General features: G+C 37.5%; 1 protein-coding gene across 7 annotated transcripts in view; it reads left to right on the top strand.

The window, feature by feature from the left end:
• Positions 1–27511, top strand: part of LOC103132202 (disks large-associated protein 2-like) — a 93741-nt gene that overhangs the window by 22349 nt on the left and 43881 nt on the right. For all 7 annotated transcript variants that reach the window (XM_016668281.1, XM_016668271.1, XM_016668268.1 and 4 more), the window contains one exon: positions 26242–27392. In XM_016668281.1, coding sequence (XP_016523767.1) covers positions 26242–27392 — 1151 coding nt within the window. The remainder of the gene's footprint in view (positions 1–26241; positions 27393–27511) is intronic.

Below are 27511 nucleotides of genomic sequence, written 5' to 3'. Positions count from 1 at the left end.
TTTTAGAACTATATCATGTTCTTTTGCTAATTATTTCATTGATCCAACACTTCTGGGTTTTCCATGACAATCTAAGAGATACGCATATTTGACAATGATATTCTCAGTAAAATAGAGACCAAACTAGCAGTTGCAGTCCTACGTCTCTGTGTCTTCTGACTGCTAATTCTCTGGTCATTAAAGTTTACAAAGTTACAGGAAAAGGGTGAAGCATATAAAGCAAGAAAAATGCTTTTTTTCTGTGCTGCGTCTTGAAATAATTACCACAGCGTAACATGTTCCAGCTAACTTATTCACATATCTTGTCAAACTCCAAAGAAAACATGCTAGTGTTGGCTTAAGACTTCAACAAACTGATCAGTTTAAAAGCACAATCAGTGGGAGCAAGGCATGAGGTTTTTAAAGACTAGCTGAATTTGTTGAGCTCATTTTATTTAAGATGCATAGTTAGGACATAATAGCATTATTACTTAGGTGAGGCCTTGCTGTCATGGAAAGCAGACACTGTAAATCTGGAATGTCATTGGTGAGTAAGATATCTGGGACTCAATCAGTAATGTCAACCATGTAATATTGATTCAATGAAGACTTATTAAAGCTGCTGGAATTTCAAACATACATGTCATCATTGCTTTTAATTAAGTTCTGAAATGGGACTCTTAATTTGCAAATGCCCAAACCTAAATGACTCAGATCAGTATCAGGGACAATGCATGCTGATTGGGACGTCCCTACTGTTGGTATTTCATTTAAGTGGCATGGCACACACAATCATTACTCCAAACGCGCCAAGAGTGTGCCTTGAAATATAAGTGGGTTGACGAATTAATTGTTTATATAAATGATGTGCAAAGTGAGAAAATGTTTATGGTGCCACTGATGAATAAAAGCAAACCAAGATGCAAGTCCCTTCCTCAGTCTAGGCTTGCAGATGAACCAGCAGCTTTTTCTGTCTCATATGCTGTTGTCGTTGCAAGAGCTCTTGTTGCATTAGAACGAGTACATCGAGCGTGCTCTGAATGCTCCACGGCAGAAAACGGTTTGCCTTGCCATTTACTTTGCATTCTTCTTTCATTCCACTCTGCCGTCTATGTTTGCTAAACATGTTCAGAGGATACTTTTCTAGAAGCACGCTTGCATTGAAAATGCTAAACACGTGGGAACCAGTGAAGAATATGTGTGGTAACTGCAACCGCATGCTGAAAAACAAGCCATGCATTTAGTGTTGCGAAATGAATCATGTTTTCAGATTGATCTGTACTCATAAAACACAAAAACATGTTTAAAAATAAATAAACTTAAACATTGAAAAAAGAACTTGACCCAACAGCCATGACAAAGATGAGGGAGCAAACGAAATATTTAACCAGTAATAGAAAGAGGATCCATATATCTATAGAAAATGTATGAGCTTTGACCATCATTGCTAGCAAGGTGTTCCTAATGTGAGTGTATTTTGGAGACAGTTAAAAAAAAAAAAAAGTGTGACTGATCATTCACAGGACTTAAAACCACAGGTGGTACCCAGAAGGGATGTCCGTATTGGGCTTGGAATCCCTATGAAGACATTTGTGAGTAACTGGGATCAGATTCACGCACTACAATTTTCTGTCACGCTGCTGTCTGGGCTTTTATGACTACTGCTCCAGAAAAATGCGATTGGGCATAGAGACTAGTTTAGTAAGGCTGCAACATATTAGAAAAACATGCAATTGGAATATAATTAAGAAATATTGTAACAATGATATCAAATGCAATCACATTACCCCTCAATATTTTCCTTTTTCCCCCATTGTCACCTTGTTCTCTTCACTCTCTTGCAGAAGTGGGCTCAAGGACAGGGCAAATCCGTCATACTAGTCACCTATGTTATTTGAATGCAGAGCATGACTGCAAGGCCCTTGGAAATAGTGGCCCATCAAACATTGCATCTAAGCAATTCTTTGCAGTGATTTTTCAATTTATCCGTCCGTCTGTCGGTCTCTGTCCATCTACATACCCATCTATACATATGTACTTTGAAGGAGCTTTTTGAAAATACAAAATTTAAGCAGTTCAATTGCTAAGCATAGCAGTTTTGGAAACAGTACAACTAGTTCCTCATCTTTTCCTCGCAGTAGTGAACATAAGCTTTCATTGCCTTTTAATGCTACTGGAGCCTGGAAATGTGTTCCAACATTGATATTACACAATTTACACAGGTTTACTCAAGCAGGATGAGTAAGTTCACAATCACCCGTGTTATCTGATGCGAATGCTATTGGCCATCACATCAGACAGCGTACCCCTCACATCAAATGGTACAAAAAAAAAATTAGAGTCTAGATGTAATTCCTGATTAGCCTAACTGCTTAGGCTCCCATCACACTTGATAGATTCCTCATTGATCAGATGTGGGCTGTGCTGCATGCCCGGCAATTTCCTGGTTCCCATTCTGCAGAGCACAAAGTGAGCAAACGGACGCTAAAGAGAGAACATAGGATTCGAAAGAAGCGATGGATGATAGGAGGATTCCAGACATGGGATACTTCCTGTCCTGGGGTCACCAAAAAAAAAAAAAAGATAGTTTATCATTACACTAAATCATTAGTATTTATGTCATAAAAAGAGTAAGCTTGATAAAAATAAATGCAGGCATTGGATTAGGTCCAGATATCTTAACCTTAGATAGCAAGATGTACAAATGCAGATAAGCACACCAAGCAACTAGATCTGTCATCTCAAGGGATACATAAGCTTTTACATCAACTTATTATATAAGTATTTAAATAACATTTTCCTTCTGTGATATTTGCACACTTAAAAAAACTAAAGGGAAATGTTAATTAATTTAAGGGACGCAATGGGATCAAAGCACTCCAGAAGAATAAAATCCCCTCCATTAATTTGACTGTTGATGCAGTGCCACACATCTCCATTAGAGGTCACAAACCATTTACATAAGAGAGTTCATCTCTTCAAGTTTCTACAAAAATGATCAATAGAATTTTGCTATAGTGCGAAATCCTCTAGAAGAGGCAAACGGCACACTGGGTTGGATGCATTGCTGTAGCCTTGTCCTCCATCTTTCCCTCTCCACATGTGATTCACTCTCTGCTCACTGGTCGCTAAACTCAGCTAAATGCTGCTTTGAGATTAATAGATGGGAGGCCTCTCTGCCAGATGATGTAATAATCGAGGTGGTTTGCTGTTGCTTAGATACGCAGAGACAGCAGAGAAAACACTCAGGCATGATCTGCTCTCTCCATCACCAGTGCTCAGAGACCACTGATGTCCATCTGTACAAAAATGTTTTGTGATGGCAACCCCTGAACTGGAAGCAGCATGCACATATATTTTGATTAAAAAAATATACACTAGCCTGAAACATTTCCTATCTTAGACAAAAAGCAGAAACTCCTTATTAGAGACTTTATCATTTAAGTTGTCTTGGACGTTTTTCCTTTACAGTCTTCCTTTCTGTGCATAAAAAAGTTTAATTTTATGATTCATGATTTGAAAAGCAAAACGTTCAGTCTTGCAATCACTCGAATTCCCACAGCCAGAAAGGGAACACCAGTAACCTCTTGACTTACAGGTCAGTATGTTGTGTTGCTTATGTTGTGCAATAGTGACGGATGAGGTGACTTGTTTCTGCCAAAATGTTTTCTTTACATGCAGCCATGATCTCAATCTTCCACTTGCAATAAGGTCTTTCCTTATGGTTTCATACTTCATGTAGATAATCTGTAAGAATTACTTTTGTAAACTTCAAATCTGAATTCAGTTTAGTCTTACTGCCTAAGACCAGAACAGTCAGAACATTATGTTGGTAACGGACAGATTGTTCTTTAGTGTGGGGAAAAAGGATAGAGGTCTTCTCTTTCCTTGACCAGCATAAACAACAAACTGGCAGCACAGCATAATGTGCCATAACATTTTTAATTAAATAATTTGTAACTTTAACCAAGTCATAAACTGTTATTTTATATGTAAGAGATCTATAAAATTAAAAGCAGAAAACACAAAATAACAGAGACAGGGAACTGAAGAAGCAGAAAAGATTCTACACATTTGTAATCCAGACTAAATTGAACTTTGTAGCCAATTTCCAATTAAATTATTTGTAAAACTACATGTGTTATTTTCATCAGACTGTTCAGCATCTGAAGCATTTATGTTTGAGGAAAAATACCAAACATAAACATTGCCTTACATTGAAATGTATGTTCTATCCCAGCATGTTTCATAGAATTAGAGAGATAAAACAGAAGTTTTACTGTACTCCACATAGTCTCTTTGTTTTCACGTTTCAGTCTCTCTCACCCTCTTGCAGCCTCACTGGACAATATAAATGTCTCAACATGTTACTCTGCCTGGCTTCCTCAGATCTGATACCTTACCGATACAGAAAATAGCCACGTCGTCTTTGCTCAGTAACCATCCAGGCGACGTGTTGTTGTCAGAGCAGCCTGGCAGCTTTGAGAGTGTTGCATTCACTGATCAGAAAAACAACAGGTTTTTTGGGTTTACAAATAACAAACCACCCATCAGGGCCAATCACTCAGAAAACTGTCATGTTCTCGTCGTTGTCCGGTGGTTTCTTGGTGCATCTGTAGTTCGTAATGGTTGCATCACTATTATTATTGATTGTCATGCAAAAATGGCAAACAGCAGAATCCCACAAGTATTTTCCAACAAAGGACACGCATTTGATACACTGGATGAGTAATGATGGGCCATAATTTCACCACCATCTGCTGCTCTGGTGTTAGTGCTCAACGAGAGACTGCTCATGACCTTGTTGGTGGGGGTGGGAGGGGCAGAAGGGTGGCTGTGCCTGACTGAATGGCATGGACTCCTTCTGAAAGCTGTCCATTAGCTGTGTGAGAAACCGATGAGTCAGTGATGCCTTGCTTGCACAGCATCTGCCATAAATTTGGCTGCTAGATTGGCCATCATCATACATTTTTGTTGCTAAAAAAGGCGGTGGAAACGGTTGCAGTCTAATTAGGGCGTTTTCAGCCGAGAGAGCAGGAGATGGAGACGATTCGCTTGAACGGCGAAAAGGCACAGTTGATGGCAAAGTTGTGCCGGTCTCTACTAGTCGTTCCAAACTTAGACATTTTCACTGTAAAAGCAGAAATGTCGAAGCTGTCTGGTAATGTCAAATGAATGAGATTTTTAGTAACCTTCTACACTAAAATGAAAACCTGCCATGCTTCCTACTTTTTTTTATTTTTCTTACAAACCAGAGTTGAAGACATACATCACAAACTGACATATTGCATTTAAGGGAGATAACAGATCTAGAGTGTGAGGGACTTCTCTCACAATTTTTTTTTTTTTAACGCTACCATCCTTTCACTATTACGGCCATGAAAATGACGCATACTATTGCTCTGATTGATGGATTCTCATCACATTAAATCTGCCGACGTTCAGCTGATCGCATTCCGCGTTGATGCAGTGGAGGTGCAATTAAGTATTGAATGATATTCAAAGGCAGGCAGTTCAGAGGGATGTGAACTAATCCACCTGCGACTGGAGGGAATTGCAGCAGCGCAGGCAGAACATTAGGCCTCTGCAAAAAAATTAAATAAATAAAAAAAAATTAAAAATAGAGAAACATAAAAACCCTTCTCTCCCTGATTCGGCTGCAGTTCCATCAGTCACAACATCCGGCTATTAACACAAAAATGAGGTCACGATTACACATATTGTTAAGTAAGCTAATTACGGGAGAACAATGACAAATCATTGAAAAGGTGCCACACTACTGTATTATGCATTATTGTAAGTGCTTTGACATTTGATTCTGCTTTAATTATAAGGAGGCCTTCTTGTTAGATGATGCCACAGTTGTTGTTTAGTGATTATTTAGAGCCAGTCAAAACACCAGGATAAACAGGAGAGAGTTAAGAGTAAAGGGCATTTTTCTTTGTTTCCCTTTCACACAGTAGCAACTGTCATGAGGCAGATGAATGCCAGCCCTCACTCACCGTGCCATTTGCAGCTCGATTTGTTTTATAAGCAAAGCGCTGCATGTAAGTGGCATTTCTGCAAGCAAACAAAACAAGAGAACAATTCTGGTACACCGCTCCCAAAGAACCAGACTTCTAATACAGTAGATCATCACTTATTTACCTTTTTTATGGAATATAACTCCAAATTATTCAGATTTTTTTTTTTTTGTAGAGCATATGTAAAATATTGTCATTTGGGAAGGTGAAATACTAGGTGCAATGCTATCTAACACAAAGCTGCAGGCACACCATTAGTTTTCCTTTGTAAGACTGTGGCTGTTAGCTTCAGTGAAAGTGTTTCCACTGAACGTAATAATGCATATTAGGTTATAGTTTGTGTTTGACCTATTAAAATAGGCAGTTGTAACTGTGGATTTCATCGTGGTCCCTATCTCTCATGACAGCACATTGCGGTGTGTATCATTGAAATATAGGGGAAGTCAGGGTTTCCCCCAGTGATAAGCCTGGCGGGCCACCAGGCTTTACATGTGTCCCCACCAGGCTAAGCATTGCTTATTTATTTAAGTTTTCTTTTTAAATGTTTGTATTTTTAAGACTTTATAGTTGGTGTTCAGGTATTAATATTCCAATCTCTCAATAACACATAATTGTCAAGTGATATTTTCAAATTTCCTGTCAACTTTAACATTTTTTCACTCAAAAACACGACATGCCGCTGGATGAACGACTACCGTAGCACCAAACCACCAGGCGTAGCAAGTTTTCTGGAGGAAACCCTGGAAGTGTAAAAATAGGGGACAAAATAAGTTTCAGCCATAAAAGAAAAAACAACAAGAGACGTTAAGAATAAGACAAATTCCAGCAGAAGACTATGTCAAGTTTTAACTTTGAACCTAATGTACCACTCAGAAATTTGTGGCCAATTTCGGATTTCCTGGTTTTGTAGAGTTCTGATCTTCTAGTGCAAATTTTAGCAATTTCCAAATTGTCTTATGCAGCTATGATGAGCTGCATTTTTTTTCAAGAAAGAGAAAAGTGTGGATAAATCTCAATCTCTATCATTGTTGCAATTTCATGATATGTTTTTCTATTATCGCGCTGCCCTAGAAGAAAAAGATTATCCTTTAGGATGATTGTATGTTTAATCTAGCCTATGTGGTTGTGTATCAAGGGGAGGAAAATCATATTTGTTTCAAACCATTTATTTAGTCAGACTTTATATATCAGGCCCACACAAATAGTGTCAACAGTTTCTAGTACTTTTCTCCTTCTATCAGTGAGCTGGTCAATAGACCACAAACACAGAGAAAAACAAAACGCACCTTAAAAAAGAGACACAACACATCTATAGTGTTCTAATGGTCCTATGTTTACTGCTGGTGTCCATCGCTGCTGTCTCCCAGCTTCCCCAGAATCTATTTTTTGCTTCTCAGGGGATGAAAAGGGTTTCTCAGCTGTCAGCCGAGGTCAGCGGCATGTGTGTGTTTTTATCTCTACTGCAGCTCTGACCAGGTTTTTACTTTTTGAATCCTCAACCTTAAGTCTTTAGAGTAACATCAGAAAAAAATAAAATGAAATAAGTTCTATTTCCCCTGCAGAGGTAACGTGTTGCAGAGTTAAACCCTAAGTTTATAATACAGCCAAAGTGTCGTTTGATCTTGATGAAAAAAGGTGCAACTTCTAGCTAAATCCAACAAATGGAAGCATGCTCAAAGTCTGATGTCTCAAATTTCTTCTGATATCAATTTGATTTAATATATGTGTGACGTATGGTGAGGTGCGATTAATTATAAAAGTCTGTGCCACCTTTTCTGGCACATTTAGCATGTTTTTATGGCTCATTAATGTGCCAGACGGCTCAGTGAGCACCACAGCATCACAGAGCTTAATTATCAGGAGGAACGGTATAATCTGTCGAGATAACTGATTTGGACATGTGCTCCCCATACCAGATATATTTGGTCTGTACCGACTTTAAAACCCCCCACTGTTGTGGTGCTCTGTTCATCTTTTACTTCATCACATCTGTTGGAATGCTCAACAGATACATGCATTGTTGTGAACTCGCCTTGCAAACTGTCTCCCTGTGAAATGTTTGGTGTTACCTGGCAACTAGTTTGCATTTTGTTAAGGATACACTGACATTCACAATAAAATTGATTTTCTTTTTTATGTTTAAAAAGCTGCAGTGAAAGCTAGGTTTTTTTGAACTCCAAGTGTGGGTGTCTGAGTACTGAAAACAAACATAGATGCCTGTTTTTGTGCCCTGACTACTCCAGGAAAAAGAGTTTAGTCTGCTGGGAGAAGAAATATGAAGAGTTCACACACAGATATATTAATCACACACATAAAACTCTTTACTTAAAATCATTAGCTTAGGGCTATAGAGGCTCAGGGGTGGAATGAGAACAATAGGTATTCTTACAATTTAATCTATGCCGTCTACTTGCTATATATTTTTGACGTATTTGCTGCAAAACGGTTTTAAGACTTCCATACATTTGAATTTCCCATGCTTTTAAGAGTTACTCATTCATAGTAGTGTCTGTATAACCTTGGTTTCAAAGCAAAGATTTAGCTATTTTCTTCTAACTCAAGTTCAGAGCAAAAGTTTGCTCAACGCTATTTAAAAAAGCTAATATTTCAACACAAACCAATTACTCAGTTGATTCAAATTTCATTCCAGTAAGCTATAAAAGTGCATTACATAAACATATTCTAAAATATATTATATGCTAATGTCACATTCAACTAAAACTTAGATAAACCTTTACACATTTGTTTAAAAAAACAAAAACAAAAAACAACACATTTTAATTTAAACATTAAAATGAACATAAACTTTAGGATACAAAGTACGACGACATTAGACTGTATTGTTAGTGTCATGAACAAATCTTTAAGGATGCAGCTATCCCTAAACTTTCTTTAAGCTAAAGTTCACAAACTGATTATCTGCCACACGGCTACCATACTGATAACTTCATTATTTGTCTCGGAGAAAATTTGCAAGAAGTCACCATGACCACCAAACGGCATGATAATAGATTCAGAACAGGAGCTGATCTACCTGCGATGGTAATTAGCTCCACATCCTGCTTTTACTTTCATTAGCAGGGTGTCGTCATAGCATGCCAACTCTGACAGACAAACAAGAACAAATTAATAAGACTCTATATTTGAACTGACTTTCGTTGTTACATACTTTTCAATTTATATTGGAAAAATAAACTTGGAGGGAAGGGGATCATTTTGAAACTTAAAAGATAAAACATGAAGGTATTTTTAATCTTAAATGTTTGAGCTGGATGTCATACTGTGGAGAATTTTGTGTCCTCATCTTAAATATTTTATATATCCAATAATATATGTTATTATTATTGGATTTACATACATAAATCCAATAATCCATAGCTCAACAAAGGTCTTGTAATACAAATAGAGGCTAAAAGAGTCAATGTTTCCTCTTTCAGTAGTGTCTGTGTATTTGGTGACATAAATAATCCTTTTGCGGAACAATCAAGTAAAAGGATTATGGAAACCATCAAACCACTGCAAAACTACAAACACCTTTTCCTCTGAGAAGCGGTGATGAAACAGAGATCACATTAAAACCTTATTAAGCCAGTCATGCTCCAAACTGGATGAGTGCTTGGAAACCAGAACCAAAGTTACAGATACAAATTCTCCAAGTTCATACAGAAAAGCAGGGGTCTAATTTAGTTCTTTGGAAAAAAAAATGAGCAGGGTACTAGACAGAGGTCTATTACTGATATACCAAGGTTATGAAAAGCTGTGTTTTCTGAATAAAATGTTATTTTATGTGGTTCCACTTTAAAACCTTAGAGAATTTTTTTATTGTATTAAACATGGACTACCTACCCCTCTTACACCTGCTGCTACGCACTGGTTGAAAAAAACCAACTGCTTCGAAATCATCTCCAGTCAAAGAAAACATCAAAAGTGATAGGAAGCACATAAGACCGGGTTTCCCAAAATTCACATTCACAAATTTAATTGTGAGCCATATTAAAAGGAGTCAGACGAACATTTAAATGGCCGAAAAGTAAATCTACGACTGGTAAAATAGTCAACACTTTTTGTTTGGTTTGATTTTGGTGAGACTATAGTCAATACTATGCATAATACTGAATGTATAGTCAAATATTGTAATCTGACTAAAAGTCTCTGCAGGTGTTTTTACCCGGTTAGATCTACCATCACATATTTGCTCTAAAACTTAAAAAAATTATGCAGTTTACCAAATTGATGACAAATAACATTTTCCTGTTGCCTCTGTGTTAATTCTAGTTTTGGTAAATTGAGCTTTTGCTCACTTTTTACTGACTTTTTCTTCTTAATTGTTATCTTTTGGTTTTTCTTGAGGGTAGTTTGCTGTTGCCTTTGGGGATATTTCATCTCGCCTGATCCTCGATCCCTTGAGTTTTTTGCCACAAAGAGGCTGCGGAGAGTCCTCTAATCCTTCTGTGTGAAAGCAACCATCAAAAAAAATTAATGGTGAAGCCAGGGAAGACATCATTGATCTTACTGTCACTGAAAGTACGTTTATGCACGTGTATTGCTGAAAATAAGGCCTCCCAAATTAAATTAGACCTATATTTTTTCATAATTTATGTATATAGTGTCCTTGAGATACAGATAATTCCCTTGGCTGCAGTTTAAACTGTTTTGAGACACCCATTAGCCAAAAACAAATAGGAAATAAATCCCAAGATATGAAGAATTCACAGCCTGATGCCCACAGCTTTTAAAAATGCATAAGGCTGCAGGTCGGGTATTATTGTAAATACGCTTTAAGAAGCAAAATAAAGAATAAAGAATAATACATTTTAATTATCTTTTGATTATTGATTGTAATGTAATAATAAATATTTAGACTAATATTTTATCAAAAGCATCTAATAAATAAATTGAGGTTTTTAAGGTATATACTTTTCAAATGCTTCCTGTAAAGAGCTTTGGAGATTTAAGCATAAGTAGCATGTTTGGCATTAGAAAAGCTGCTGTCCCCATTTGTGTATATTAGATTGCAGATACTTGCCTTAATTTTTCCAAAAAACTTTCAAATTCTGAACATTGAAAATGCAAAAGTGCTTTGGTGATTTCGACACAGAGGTCGAAAGCACCAAAAGGAAAAAGTAGAGCAACTTTACAGTACTTTATTTAGCCTTCCTGTTACCGTGTTCTTTCTCACTATCTCTCATAGCATCTAGACAAGCAGTAAAAAATATGACTCCAATATCCACCATGCTTCTTTTTAAGTCTGTGTGCTTCCTTTAGCTCTATTATGTCAATGGACTACTGCAAATAGTATTTTTTTATTTTTCATTGGACAACTTCAACATCAAAAGAGGTGTCATTGCGTCCTCATAGCACTTACTATCGAGCATTAACTCGTCAAAAAAAAAAAAAAAAAAAAAAGATTGCACGCTTATGTTTATGACCAGCTTGTCAATGGTCAGCTGAAAGTAATCAAATTCTGGTTATCAGCCAATTTCTGAAACCACTCATTACCTGAATTTAAGACGTAGCATTCTGATTTTGCCGAACCTCACTGACAAAACTTTCAACATGGAATAAGTGTTAAATGTTTCCATTTTAAGTGATAGTTTTAAAAATCTGTGTTCCAGTGATCCGAACGTCAACATTAATCATAAAACACATTAATGAAAATCAATGAAGAGAGCTGTCCAAATGTTTGAAATTTGAAGTGTGCTTTGTTTTGACTGCGATGCGCAAAGTCTTTGCAGGTATACTTGTATTAATTTTACTATTCATATTCAGTTCTGTAATACCTATTATTATTGCTATCTCTGTGATAAAAGACAAATGTCTGAATGACAGAATACTATGGCTTCAAGAGACTGATGAAAGCATTAATCTTACTCAACCTATCCCTGAAAGGGACTTTAAAGGGACACGGCTTATACTCTCCTCCATGTAGCTGTCAGAACGCTGTAGGGGACAATGTTGCTTGTGAACAAGGACAAGGATTTTAATCGGGATTGATTTGTATTCAGGGCGCGTATTTAAAATGCAAGACGCCTGTTGAACTGCTGTGTTTGTTTAGAGATTTGTACGTTTTGCTCCATGTGCCCTGATTAATGAGAATGTTGCACTTTTTGCATACATTTACATATTAAAAACTTCCTCCTCTACAACTTAATTTAGGACGGCTGTAACGAGTTGATATTATCACTATGTAGAATGACCCAGTGTATATTGAATATTCAAAGAAATAGTTGCTAATTTATGCAAAATGTATTAAGTAGTGTTGCATATGTGCACTTCGTTTAAAACAGTTATCAATTGCCATCTGCTTCGCTATGTGAGAGAGAAATACATCAAGAAACACGAGCCTGAGGATGGAAAACATGTCTGTAGGCTCTCACAGATTCGCTCTTTTTGACTCCATAAGGTGAGAATGACTTCCAGTGGGTTTACCAGCATCTCAGCTTCACACAATTAGAGCTTATGTGGCACCTTTTTATCGCCTATAATGCAACATGAGGAGATATTTTTGACACTCCAGGCCCACCAACAGATTGTTCATTCTCACTCTCTTGCGTCACAACCACAGGATGTTGAGACAGACGAAAATAAAAAGAAACATCACACTTTGAGGGGAATCACATTTCGGTTTTTGTAATGTGTGTACTGTTTTGGTTTCCTAGCTTTACAGATCAGTTCTTGAAGGATGTCAGTCACCTGCTGAGGGTCGACTTTTTCCCATGCCTGTGACGTCGTATGCACACAAAGTGCAAAAACGTCTGTGAGAGATGGACATAAAAAAAATGTAAAGGGCAAAACAACTTTGTGCACATAGGTACACGCTACAATTTACTATTATTTTGGGGACGTTTTAAGAAAGAAATGCAAAAACTGTGAGTTTAACATAGGAATAATTTATATATATTCAAATATTTAAATTGCTCCCATGTGACTCAGTTATAGTTGTTTAGTTAATTGTTTATGAAAGAAATCCTCAAATTTTATTGGAGATTATGTGGCTTGTATCAACATCCTGAAATATTTTTTTCAGCGATTACAACAATTTTATGTTGTAATGGTGGAACTCCATTACTTTGGTCTTTACAGTGAACACAGAAATGTTATGCGGTAACAATTTAATGAAGTGTGTTTTACAGCTCTCTGGTCCTTCGAGTGGAATGGATAACCTTGATGTCTTATAATAACAATTGCGCAGGTGTGCTAGAAATCCCAAGTGGGATTTCTCACACAACAGCACTAACCTCTTGACAATATTAGGCTGGAACTTGGCGTATAAAAACCATAATTATAAACATAACAAGACAGCTGGGCAGCCAGGTTTGCAATCTGACATTATTATTAATGGCATTCACCCTGATAACGGCTCATTAATTACTAAACAGGACATCGTTTAATAGCAGTGAAGTTGCTGGAAACACCGTCTTTCTTAAGGAACAAGTCAATGACTTGTGTTACTTTTAAACAGTAGATGGACGTCTCTATACATATCGTAATTTCACTTTTCTATATTTAATGGTTATTTCATAAATGTTTAATAGGGAATTATGACAAACTAGTAATTATTCAGCTAAATAGAAAGGCAAGGTCTTAAAGCTTCCTTTTCAAGATTGAATGAATGATATTTATACATTTTTATGATTACTGACATCTCATTATAACGCGGGAATCAACACTGTCACAACAGTCGACTGACTCTCTTTTAGCAGGCTGCGACAGTCGTGGGTTGAGCATGCGTGTTTAAATTTTGCATCTGGATGGATAAAAAAGACTTCCTTCTGGCTGTCGAGCCTAATTTTTGATGCCACAGTGTAAAAAATAATTTATTGATCTTTATCTGAATAATTTAACGGACTAATTAAATTCAAGAACAACAAAATAGAGCAGTACAAATCAAAGCTGCTTGGCACAGTTTGCACCAGGAGCCCTGCAGCTGTTACTGTTTACATGGTACTGACACTACAGTGTTGCCTTTGAGATTACGGTTCTTATTAAACCATGACTGAATAAAAATTTGATTATTGTGGGGTTTCCCTCCAGACAGGATTTTCTAAACGAAAATGTTGGATTTACTTTTGGACTATGGATCTACATAATCTTAAATCTAGCCAACATTATTGCAGGGCATTACGTTACATTAAATTATGTGGATTCTTTTTGTTGTATGGCATGGCTCACACACTTTTCCTGTGTAACACTGTTTAAACAAGTTTAAAGGTTTTCATATCTGTTGCAACACTTGGTGTGTGTGTGTATGTTTGATGTTTTGCCCATTTGAGGTTCACAACACAGCATTTTCTAATGAAAGTCATGGGCTCCCCTCAGCCAGCTCTCTGACTGTCTCAACTCCCACCAGAGTGACAGATGGAGCGACATGGCAAAACAACACAGCGCTACGTCGACTAGCAGAACAGCATAAGATGAGCATACTGTACAACTGGTATAACTGTGTAACGGAGATGGAGAGCAGGAGATTATTAAAATGCCACCGTTCCGTTTCATGTTGTGCTTACCTTTCTTCTTAGAAAATGATTATTGTAATTGCAAAGTTACTCAATTTTACTAAAATATAAGATGAAGATGAGTTAGAACTATTTTACAGCATTTTGTAACTTGCTATATATATGAAAATTGAAGACAAATTCTTTCTCTAGAATAAAAATGGTCTCCAAACATCATAGATGTGTTAGAGCGCTTTGATTTTCTCTTACTCTGTTAAAAACTGGCCGTAATTTTCACCGTTATCAAAGTCAGAATCAGTTGCTAGCTCATTTAAAATGATTTAGCAACTGATAAACTGATTATTGGACTAATTTTCATCTAGGTGAAGCTGTTCTCTTGCAATTACTTAATAGGTCACTTTATTTTTTTCAAATAACCATATTGGATAATAATTTCACAACTGATTCTGCCCATCAGAATCAGATGAGTCACATAAATTTCACCTAATTTTGCCAGTGGTGGTTTTTGACATTCTTCTTATGGGCAGTTGCCCAGGCAGGCATAAAAAAGGGTATGCAGATAAAAATGTATAACTTGTCTGCCATCTCTGCTCAGAACAAGTTTTTTTATTGCTTTATGCAATGGCATTCAGTAAATGCGTAAAAGAGTGGGTGTATCCATGTGTCTGGGATGTTGCTGAGAGAATAGGAAGACTTGGTTATGTGTTTTGTGTTTGCTGATGATTTCCTGCATTTGGATTGGGCGGGGTGCACAATAAGGGATTGGCCTAATAAGGTGGCATTCATGCAAGAACTGCTATAGCATATTGCCTATGTTGATTTTAACTCATTGCCAGATGTTTTTCTGAGGTGGAGCTTTACGGGTTGAAATCATCACGGAGCGACGGGAAATGATCAACTTCTTCCTGTTGTTCTACACATTTGTCACATTTGGTCGCATACTTTTAGGAGATCCAGAACATTTTGTACATTGTGACTTGGCAAAAAAATGCTGTCTGAATCATGTTAGCGGTCTGGAAGCCTTTTGTTACTCAGTTCGAACAAGGCCACCATGCCAGCTGGTGAAGAGGTTAAGATGGGGAAATACACATGCTGGGTTTTGCTCTCAACAGTGACACCTTATGTGTGTAAGCCATGCTGACCTGTCGCTGAGGTGCCTCAGTTTTCCGTGTGTGAATTACACAACAGACTCTCACCAGGGCTTTTTTTTCTCCATTGATTTTACACAACTCGTGTTTAAAAAGGCTTGCATGCCATGCCGTCATTTGCTTTGTTTTGTTTCTTGTTTGGATATTGCACCAAAGAGATGTTTTTTTTATTATTATTTATGTGTTTCTAATTCTTGGAACTAGCTTTCTGCAACTGGTGATCTGATTAAGTTTAAGTTACTGATTAAGTAACAACACCAAACAACTTGGAAGACAATATGCTCAAGGTGCATACAAAAAGCGTGCATATACTTTTAATGCATACATTTGCAGAACTTGTACTGCCTGCTCAAAGAATTGAGCAAAACAAACCATCAAAGTTAAGATGATGTTGTGAAAAGTGAAGCTGTAATGCAGCACTGCAGATGTTGAATGGTCTCAGAAAATCTGATTTATGTGTTGTGGAGTGAAGGGCACTGTTAATGGGCTCATTCCAGGGTTATTATGGGGCTTTATGTGCATGTGATTATTGAGTTAAGCATCACATTAATTGAGTGAATTTTTAATGCTGCTCTGCAGAGTTTCGTAGGATGAGCACAGTTATGGATAACTACAGTCAGAGGACACTGGGGGATTCTTTTTTTTTCATAACCTAAATTTTGGTTATTAAAAAAAAATTTAAGTTGGTGATTACTGCTAAAACCGGTTCACTTATTACCTTGGCATTTTCATAAATATTCAACTTTGACAAAATGCATAGGGTCCACCTTAAAATTTAACAATTTTGCTAACTTAGTGTTATACTTTTGAGAATATTTGCTCCCCATAGTGTGAAAAATATACATTTTTCTTTATTTAGGACAACACCCACCAATCAGCAGAAGCAAATGTTTATTTTCTTGGCATTAGGGATCTTCATTCTTCCTTCAAAGCAATCAGACAGGAAATCTGTAGAGAGACTTGGGGGTTGAAGAGACATGAAACAAAGGTCCTAAGCTCAGGAGTCAAACTCTGCATGACCACATTGAGGACCAGTCTCCCCAGCACACATGATAGATGCTGTGCAATATGCTGCCCTTCCTCTGGTTTTATTGTATAATTCTCTTTTCTGTGAATAAAATTATTTAATTTAGCTAACTGTGATTTTCAAAAAGTTCTGAAAATGTAACAGCTTTCAGCTTAAAGAGTTGTCATCATTAAAAATGGAAATGCGGAGACGTCCTGTCGAAAACTTTAAAGAGAAACTCCAGGAATCTCTATGCACTTGTTATTTATGACCAAGTTGTAAGACGGTGTCACATGAGTGAAAATATAATTACTTCTGCACAGAGGCGGGATGAATTTGTCTTGCGCAAAGGAAATTTGCGCAAGACAAAGGTTAATCAAGTGGATATTTTACAATGTTTAAGGGTGATGTTTGGAGATTACACCAAGACACTTAATCTCTTCCAACACATCGAGGCTCTCCATTAACAAATATGCATGATTGGTGTTGTTTTTGACCTCCTGTTGGCTAGTCAGAGAAAATCGTGCATATTTTTCTACTAAGATATAAACAATGTTAAAGCCAACAACTGCTCCATGACTACAGACAGTATATCAGCAGCTGGTTGTGTCGTTCCGGCGTATGTGTATAGTTACATTATCATCAGCATATAACATTTAACATTTGACCCAAGAGTTAAAATAGAAGCTTTTCTAATTTCGTTCCAAAATTAGAGCCTGGTGGAAATCCTTGTGGTGGAATATCATTGTGCATTTCAGTTATGAATCTAAGCAGTTTGGGAAGGTTAAAGCAACTTATCTGTGGGACTGAACACAATGTTTTTATGATTCATTAAAAATTAATCCATCACTCAGTCTTCTCTTTCTGTGTGTTCAGTTAGATATTGTTCATTTCACTGTGCTTTTGCCACTCTAACTGTAACTTTGACTTCTAATAGTTTGTTTAAAAGTTGTGATAATAATAGACTTCCTTTTGTTTGACAAAATTACATTTAAGACTTAACTGATATTTAACTTTAATTAAATGTAAGACTTTTACTTTGTTTTGACTTTGAATGTAATTTAAAGAAATGAACTGATATTCCTCAGGGTCACTTTAAACTTTACTCTTATTTTATCATAACCCTTCTATTCTGTCGAGTTAATAAAAATTCTCCCATGTGATTTTCTGCGGGGACAAAAGAAAGCAAAAGATAGTTGGTTGTGACAGCATCAAAGCTTTTGTGCTGCCATCTGTGAGCCTTTTAGTCAGTGCTGTGCCCAGAACATTTCATACAATATATCCATAATTTAAAGAAATTTAAAGAACTTTCACCCTCTGAGTGTATATACACCCTGAGAGCTGGTCACAGGTGAAGTCAGCGGCAGCTTGACATCTTTAAGCAGCTTTGCCCGTAGTGGAAATGATCTCTTCCTGACTAGCTTTCATCTGCTCTCTGTCTCTCTTTAGGTTTGTTTTCCTCTCTGCTGCAGCAGAAATTAGAACAGATGGAGCAGAACATGACAAAACAGCCTAATTAAGAGAGTGGTGCACTTCCAAATCCCCACATGTGGAAACTCTGTCCAGAACTATGACAGAACATGTTGGCACCAAGGAAGAAGAAGAAGAAAAATAAAACAGTTTTTCAAATTTGCATGATTCATCTTCAACTAAAAAAAAAAAAAAAAAGCATTTTTCCCTACAATCTTGCAGCCATGCAATAGAGATTGTGACAAAAAGGTCATTTACTCATCTTTTCTGTGGTGCTTCACCCTTCGTCATTGCAGGATTACAATATGAAATGAGTTACATGGCTGAACACATTTACATGCTGAAGATAATTTAGGCATCAATCAAAACAAGGCAAATATTACATATGAAAATTGACACTATTTGGACAAAGGCTTACCCTGTCATATGGTGTGGTTTAAATAAAAATAAAAAAAAGACTGCTATTGCTTTAAATATTGGATTAAATCGTTATTTTTGTATTTTAGCTTCATAAACTGATATTTTTTTATTATTTTTTTTTACTTTAACTTTTGGTAGATATTTACTCCTGCTGTACAAGTTATTACAGTATGTGTGAACAATTATCGATGGTTACATATTACATTGATTTTAATTGGTTCAGGTTTACTGGCACATTGTACATATCATTCTGCGAAAGTTTTGGTATTTATTCCGATTCTTTTTTTTTTTCGCAGTACGTTTAGTCAGACTGTAGCGTAGTATGGAAATGTTCATTTTTATTTTTATTCGTATCGTCACGGTGACGAGTACAGTATAGTTACAAACACAAATTCAACCTTTGGATCACTGATCTAGACTAAACTAATTTTTATATCCATAACATGTAGCAATTTGATGAATTGTTTTGCTTTTTGTTTTGAGTGTATTTACAGCAACATGGTTTTAACTTCCACATGTACCAGCAGCAGCCTAAGTTACTGGTTTAGGCTACTAAGCCAGTAACGAGTAATGAGCTCAATAAACAAGAACAAACATCAAACAAAAGAAAAATCCCATGGCATCCTATTAATTCACTGAACCCTGCCTTTTTTTTTTTATTGACGTGAGCATCACACAAGACGTTCATTAAGATTTTTAGCAGTGAATTCCTATATTTAGAGTTCTACAGCAGATATCTGTTATTTTAAATTAGCCTGCAGCCCTTTCTAATTGAAACAATGCTGTCGTTTACCAAGTAAAAGTCCAATTAGTAACTCCTCTGCTTGAGGGGAGTCATCACAGTTCAGACTGCAGAGTTAACACACATAAAATAGTTTCAGATTGCCTCCAAAAGCTACCTGAGCAATACCGGTCACAATTCGTCTCGAGTGTAATCACTTGTATTTGTCGCTGCCCGAGCTCAACAAAAACTCTCAGAGTAGATGATAGTGCCAGGTTTGACTGGGAACCTGATTGCACACCTGTAGTGTCAGAGCTTCTGGGACTAATTTCTGCACTGTACATGTAAGAATGAATCTCAAATGAAGCACACACGCCTTCAGAAACTATTGAACCGTCCAGCTCCGTCTTGAAATATCTCCACACTTTTTAATATAGCTGAGTAAAGCAGGTGTAGGTAGAAATATTGTGGGAATCTAAAAGTTCCCACATGTTTGCTAAACACAAAGTAAGTAAAATAAAATATTTTCCCTTATTTATTATGTATTTAACAGTTTTCTCTCAAGTGTTAATCTAATTTTCAGAGCAATACGTTGAAGTAGAAGTTTTGGCCTAAACATTCCAGGCATCTCAATGTTCAGTCGCACACAGGCTGCACAAGCTTGCTATGTTTACATAGTGTAGGAGTTATTACCATGGAGATGTGTCTGCATCTTCTGCAGGACCTGAATGAGAAGAAGAAGCATTGTGCCAATTTGAAGCCTCCCACATCAGGTTTTTTTTTTCCCCCATATTGTTTTGTCAGCAGTGTTATACTTCACCTTAAACAATAGGTTTGTGTTTGATATGAAGAAGCGGAATCAATGTGGAAAGGATTATATTTTTTCTCACTTACCATGACTACATTCTGTTGTATTTTATCAAGTTTATAGTGGAACCCAGAAAGTTGAAGGAAAAGTTTTCATTGCATGCAAGTATCATACATCATACTGGTCTGTTTTATTCATACACTGCAATCATACAATCGATGTACAAGTCTCTGCTAAGGCACAAAGAGAAACCTTGAAGGAAAGCACATTTCAGCTCTGTGTTAGACATTGTCTTTCGTGTGTGGGAGGCTTCAAAGGCAGCAACCCGGTTAGCAGTGGTTGATTACGGGCTCCTTATAAGGGGTTTTCTTCCGTGGAAGGGCACGGAGAAGACAGAAGGAGTACGGCTGTGTTCAGGGTGTATGCTATCACTCCATCAGCTCTGTCTGCTTTCTGAGGAGAGAACAGCAGCAGTGGGAGGGGAGTGGGTGGATATCAAAAGGTGAAAGTCAGACTGCTGCAAAGCTTTAACCAATGCAGTATGATTTTGTCTCAGTTGCAGAATTTAGCACACTTTAACCTTATGTAATACTTGTGGTCTTTGCCATCTGTCTGTGTGGAAACGTATGGTTATTGAATGTACTTTATCTATTGCATTCTTGTAAAATTAACTGATAATATAAACCTTCCTTAATAGTACCATCGTTTACTCACTCATCTCAGTGTTTAGGGCATCACGTCAATGTCAGACCAGTGTTTGGTCTTGGTTACATTTACTCAGTTATGCTTACTTGACTAACATTACTAACAAACACAGCGTCTCTGGTTGGGGACAGAAGAGCCCATGACTGAGGTGGAAGATAAAACATCTTAAGTTTAACAGGAAGCTGTTGGTCAAAGGAAGGTGGAATGTCTGTTTAACTGGGAGCAGGAGACATCCTGTCCTCCTTTTGTCAATAGCTAGTAGCAATGTCTCAGCAATGTACCTCAACAGCTCAGCAGCCTGTTGCTAAGATCTCCGCTGTGGAATTAGCTCGCCGTGTATTACTGTGGAGGAGGGAGGCCAAGTTTATTTCAAGTTATGCAAGCATCTTGGAGATAAAGTGGCGTTCTGGTCAGGCGCCGACTGCAGCAAAGCTTTAACTTAGCACAATGCTTTCCCAGGGAGCAGAGGAAATAGAGAGGGTTTCCCCCTCACAATTTTTTCTGTTCCACAAACCGATTCTAATTTCTCTCTCCTCAGTGTCTCATCTATTTTCACAGGAGAAAAATTACACACTGGATCAGGTGCTGACTGAAGCACATTAAGGAAATGTCCTGTTACTCATCGAGCACAATAGCCATTGCGCAAGCTGTGGAAACTGCTCATTAATGTCTTGTGGACATTTAGTACAAGATGTTACGCAGCGTATTCATGAGAATGTTTGGAAGGTAATGTTCTCAAGAATTAAAACATTGTTTATGTAGATCAGTTGTGGAGAGTCGAGTATAAACTGCTTAAATCAGCCTGAGTAGCCAGATTAACACTCAAGATAGCATGTATCCAATAAAGAGGTCTTTAATTCATTGGTACCTCATGTCAGTGTATTTTTTTATCTTCTGTATATGAATAATCTTAGATCAACAGATGTGCATGGTTGCATATACATATTTAAACTTACATAAAGACACATACAACATTATTTCAACATATAATATGTGTTGTGTATGCATATATAAAGTGTAGTTATAAGTATATAATTCTTTTTAGAGCATAATATAACATTTCTGTGTTGGTATACAGTGGGTAATTTACAATGGCATTGGTTGGGTGTAATTTTTAGAGACATGACATCTGTTCAAATAAAGTGTTGAAACTTTATCTCAGGCAGATGAGCTGGAGGCTAAATGTGCAACAAAGCTGTATCACTGCATTGCTGGGAGAGTGGGAGGTATTGACCAAGACAGAGTTGAGCTAAGCTTCCTCTTCCTTGCTGCTGCCCGAAGGCGATCCAGAGTCAGCCATGTGACACAGCTCATTTTTTTCTGAAAAAAAAAAAAAAAAAAAGTCTGCTGGGTTTCTTTAACTTGACATAACCTCCCTCACTGAGACTGATGTGTCGGTCGCTGTGTGCTAGTGCATGTTGCAGATGTGATGCATTCTGCACATCGGATGGCACGGAGCACTTAGGGGACCAATTCAGTGTGTTACACTAAAAGCAAGTTGTTATATGGTCTGAATACTTCCCAAATATATGTGGCAAGCAGTCTGCTTTACTGGTTTTGAGAAGTGCTAAAATAAATTATGGTATTTTCAGACAGTGAAGATATTTCTATTTATCTGCCTTTAAAATTTGATTTTGGGATCATAATTTATACGTACTTAGAATAAACTAACATTATTCTCTTATAGTTACTCTAGTTGCAAATTCAAAATCATTAATATGCAGATAACACATAATTAAGGTAGATTTGGCAGCAGGATGATGCATCGCGTACACTCAAGCAGCACCAGTGATTAAAACAGATTGCATGATACTAACAATACTTTTACGTCTACCACTTTTGAATGATTGATTGATTAATTAAAAGTATTTATTGCCTTCTTAATAGTTTTTCTCCCTTTCATAATTCTCTACCCCCCAAAAGGAATAGGGTGAATAGACTTTGCTCAGTTTGATTTACTTCATATTAAAAATCTAATCTAGGTTGAAAGATTAGTCTCTAAGCAGCTAATTATGAAGAAATCAACACACCTCAAGATAATTTCTGTAATCAGAATCCTGCGGTGATATCAGAAAGAAAGGCTGATGATTTTTCCTGAGGGTGGAAACAAATGTTTGGCTTTTGACTCACTAAATCAGATGTTGTGACATTCTTGACAGCGTGCAGGGATGCACTATTACTGGCTTTGCTTGGCTCTGATGAATAAACAGGTGATGAACAGTAAAGCATGCATCCAAATGCAGTGCTACATAATTATTCATGACTGAGTTAATGGACGAGAGTGATTGTCAAAGTCATTTTGAATGTTTTAACAGCATTTTTTTTTTCAGAAATACAAATTAAAACAATCACAACTCTGTAGGATTTAGATTCGTTTGCCGATTTTAAGTTTGACAGAAGCAGATAAGTTGAGAAAGTCTGCAGGACTCTGCTAGGAGTGAGTAAACATAAAAGTCACTTTGAGTGAAATTATTTTAAATATTTTTAACAGTTACATGTTGCCACAAGGGTTGGAGTCACTCTACCTAAATATTAACTAAGGTCACGTGGCCACAACCATTGGTTATGATTTAATTGCTAAAAATTACTGCATTTTTTTAAAATGGCAGGAACCGTACTTACTCTATGCGCCCTTTGCTGCTGCTTATTTAAAAACTATTCTGGTTTTCTATATTGCACTTTTTTTACACACATTTTCTTTGAGTGAAATACAATTAACCTCCAGAAAGGCATGATACAAAAGATGTCAGTTTTACATTCAGTTTACAGCTTGCAGCTGCTGCTAATAATCAAAGTTTGCGCTGATTATTCAACAGTTGCTTTCCTAAAGCGATTCAAACGTAGTCCATTCTGCAAATCCAGCCATGACTTCAAGAGCAAAGAATCTGCACCACACTGCATGCTATTTGTGTCTCCTGTATACTTTTGATACTGAGATCTACCAAACCCCACACAGCCTTGAGAATCCAGCTACAATTCCTGGGTTTTAGCGGTGGTTGCTATGGCAACTGTGCTTTTTATTTTTGGCTCCTTTGAAATACTGTGCAAGATTTAGAGATCCCAAATGTTATGTAAGATGAAGTGCCCTGTTTCAGGCTGGGGTTTCCTGCTGCAGCGAACTTAATTAATTACGGGGGAATAGCACACACTTCAGGTACTCCAGTGTGTACCTAAGAGCTTTGATCACATCTTTCCATTTTATGAATCAGACTGTGTTTCTGTGCAGGAAGCTGTAGGCACAAGTTCTATTGTTCACAGAAGTGCATTGGACATACTCTTCAATTAGAGGTGACTCATATCTTAATGGTTCAGAGATGAAAAGGTAAAGATCTAGACGTTTGCACTGAAAGTTAGAAACATTAACAGCATAAATAAATCTACAGATGGCGGAAGAATTTGTTGAACTATTTAAACCTCCTTTTCATCTTAAACTTTCACAATCTTGTTTAGATAGTTAAAATATTTCTCACCATGCCAAATGGCAGCACATTTTACTTTTTATGCTAAGAAAAACAAACCAAAACCACTTCATTTGGAAGCATTTCATTGAGCTTAGAAAAGTCTGAATGTCTGCAATAGGACACCAAATCCCACAAGTGACGATTAGGATGAGCAATAAGGAAAGAGAGGAGGAAAAATTGTGAAATTAAGGTGACAAAAACATCTAGGCAGATTCAATCTGGCCTGAAAATGTTAATTGGGTGCTGAAGTCCAAATTCAATTGTCAACTCAATGTTGCTTGAAATAATCAAGTGAGAGATCAGTTTATTCTATGTCCTTTTTCATTTGCATAAAATAAACCCTTAAGTAAGGTAAATATGTTTTTCTACTTTTTAAAATTGATAATAAGGTTTGCAGTCTTTAAATTCACAACTACTGGCATCTTCCTGGTGTATCTATATACACACAGATATACTCACACACACATACACCCGTACTTACATCGATAGGAAACAGAAAATTAAAACTTAGCACTGAATCCAGAGAATTTGGCTTAGTTTGCTGTGAAAACTGTGGCAATTACAAGACTGTATTAGAAACCTACTCAAACAGAAGATGACATGGCATGAATCTGAGACTTATTTAAAAACCAACACTAAATAAAACAGTTTCCCTGATATTTCCTTTCTTGTTTTGGCTGTCCTTAGTTTCTTAAATATTGTGCAACTTAGGCATCATAAGGTTCACCAAAGAATTTTAAAATGTAAATTTAAGAGGATATACATTTCAAAATCTAATTTTCTAGCTCAATTTCATGGTTAGCTCATACCTTTCTTCAGATGGTATGATTCAGATTCAGTCTGCTTGTCACAATCATTGGTTGCAAATGCAAGTTTACCAGCAAGCAGACAACTTGTGAATGATAGACTTTAGCAACTTATTTAATAACAGCAAACAAACTCACTGTTATTACAGGAATAAAAAGGAAGAGAAGCCTAAGGTAGAACTCAACTCTAATGAGTGGCTCCCAAAAGACAGACGACTGTGACAGAGAGCAAAACAAAGCAGGAGATGGTTGAAATGAGAAAAGATACAAACTAACATGTTTCAGGTGGTGTGATTAGAAGGTCTGAACCAGGTGCTCATGAAGGGAAAGGTGTGAAAAATAAAATAAAAATACTGAAAAAAACACATTTTAAAAACGAACAACAGATAATAATCCCCCATACAGATGATTCTGTGTTCTTTCTTTTCCATCTAATTTCGTTTTTAACTCAGTAAGTTCAATTGCTCTGGTCTTAAGAGTTGATTGCTTATGATTTCCTTTTGGTTTTTCACTTTTTCTCATTGATGAATGTTTTACATTTGGGTTAATTCAGCTTCTTTTCCAATTACTTTACCTACAATTCGCATGCGATTACACTGAAATTGAAAAATAAACAATTTAAGCAATCTGTTTGAGACATGAGGTAAGTAAGTATCTTACCTCAGTGTGTCTACAGTGTAGTAGCCTTGCAAATAGACAACAAAGGACAAGGCTCTTTGTGTCTGAGTCACACAGAAAACGATTTAATAATCTCTGATCTATTTTTTACTTGCATTGTTCTTGTGTCTCTTTGTTGCTTGGAATTTATTCAAAATCTCTGACTTTCCAATTTCCTTCCATTACAGCACTCAATAAATCACCTACAGAAAACCTTCCGTGTGAAATAAAACTTTTCAGAGTTATCACACATTATTGTATTGAGAGAAAAGTTTTCATTGAACTCAACTGTGACTTTTATATAATTCCTTGCCAGTCTACGGCTTGGAAAGTATTATTTATGCTAATAATTTCTAATTTGAAGTCAATATACTCTCAAGTGTTTATAAAGAGGTAAAATGTAATTATTTTAATATGCATGACACTTAACAGATGAGTGTAAAGAATCACAGTAGTATTAAAATGTTTGAAGCACAGCCAAAAACGAGATCAGATGAAGACATTTAAACTGGACTTATGATTTCCTCCAACTCGGTGATTTTAATGTTTTCCTCTACTTCTTTCTTCTTTGTCTGCATCAGACCAGAAGTTTACATCTTGGTCCCCTCCTCGGAAGGTAAATGAAGGCAGACGTCTCCCCCCTGCCAGGAACATGAAGGGCTTATCGGGCAGTCGTTCCCAGCACCATATCCCTTTACCTCATGGTTTTGACTACGATCCCCACATCCACGATTTCCATGGCCACCATGGCTCCGAGTCCCGCCACCCATCATACCTGCTCAGTCCCACTGAGAGCTGCCCCGTGGACTTCCACCACCGGTACTCGCCCCGAAGCTCCATCCACTCTGACTGCATGATGATGTCCCCTGTCATGATGCCCCCACCTGCCGCATCAGACCACATCTCCAGCAGCACCTTCCCCAGAATGCACTACAGCTCTCAGTATTACGACTCAGCCACCCGGGAAGACTGCGCTGCCATCACGGCCTCCGCCACCTCGCCGACTGTCACTGCTGCGGCAGCCGCTGCTGCTGCCTCCTCCCACCACGCCGGCACCAAAAGCAATCGACTTCCAGCTAACCTGCTAGACCAGTTTGAGAAACAACTGCCACTTCACCGCGATGGCTTCCACACGCTACAGTACCAGCGCACGTCCACAACCACCGAGCAACGCAGCGAGAGTCCCGGCCGCATCAGACACCTCGTTCATTCGGTTCAGAAACTCTTCACCAAGTCCCACTCTTTGGAGGGGTCATCCAAGATGAATGGCACAAAAGGTGATATAGGAGGTGGAGCAGGGTCATATTACCATCATGGCCACCACTCCACCAAACACGGCAGCAAGAGGAGCAAAAGTAAAGAACGTAAGCACCGCTCTGGAGGTTGGTGGAGCTCTGATGACAACTTGGACAGTGACAGCACCTACCGCACACCGAGTGTAATGTCGAGACACCACGGGGAACATGTCAGCCACTGCTACCCAGAATCCATGCACAGCCACCACTTTGGAGAAATGTCGCTCAAGGGCTCCAAGAGTAACAACGATGTCAAGTGCTCAGCCTGTGAAAGCATGGCCATGGCACCTGAGGGAAAATTCATGAAGAGGAGCTCCTGGTCGACACTCACAGTCAGCCAAGCCAAGGAGGCCTATAGGAAGTCATCACTTAATCTGGACAAACCCATGATGCACACCGACCTCAAAACGTCTTCACGAGCATGTCACTACCTTCAGGTAAGTGGGCTTTTTCTTCATAAAGTTGCTTTTATAATATAGTCGCCTTCCTAAAATAACATCCTAAGCAATTTTTACCAAAGGTTTTTTCTTCTTTTTGTTACCTAAATAAAATTTTG

This window comes from Poecilia formosa, unplaced genomic scaffold (genome assembly GCF_000485575.1).
Source record: "Poecilia formosa unplaced genomic scaffold, Poecilia_formosa-5.1.2 Scaffold1, whole genome shotgun sequence".
Lineage (NCBI taxonomy): Eukaryota > Metazoa > Chordata > Actinopteri > Cyprinodontiformes > Poeciliidae > Poecilia > Poecilia formosa.
This window is presented reverse-complemented; position numbering and strand designations above follow the sequence as displayed.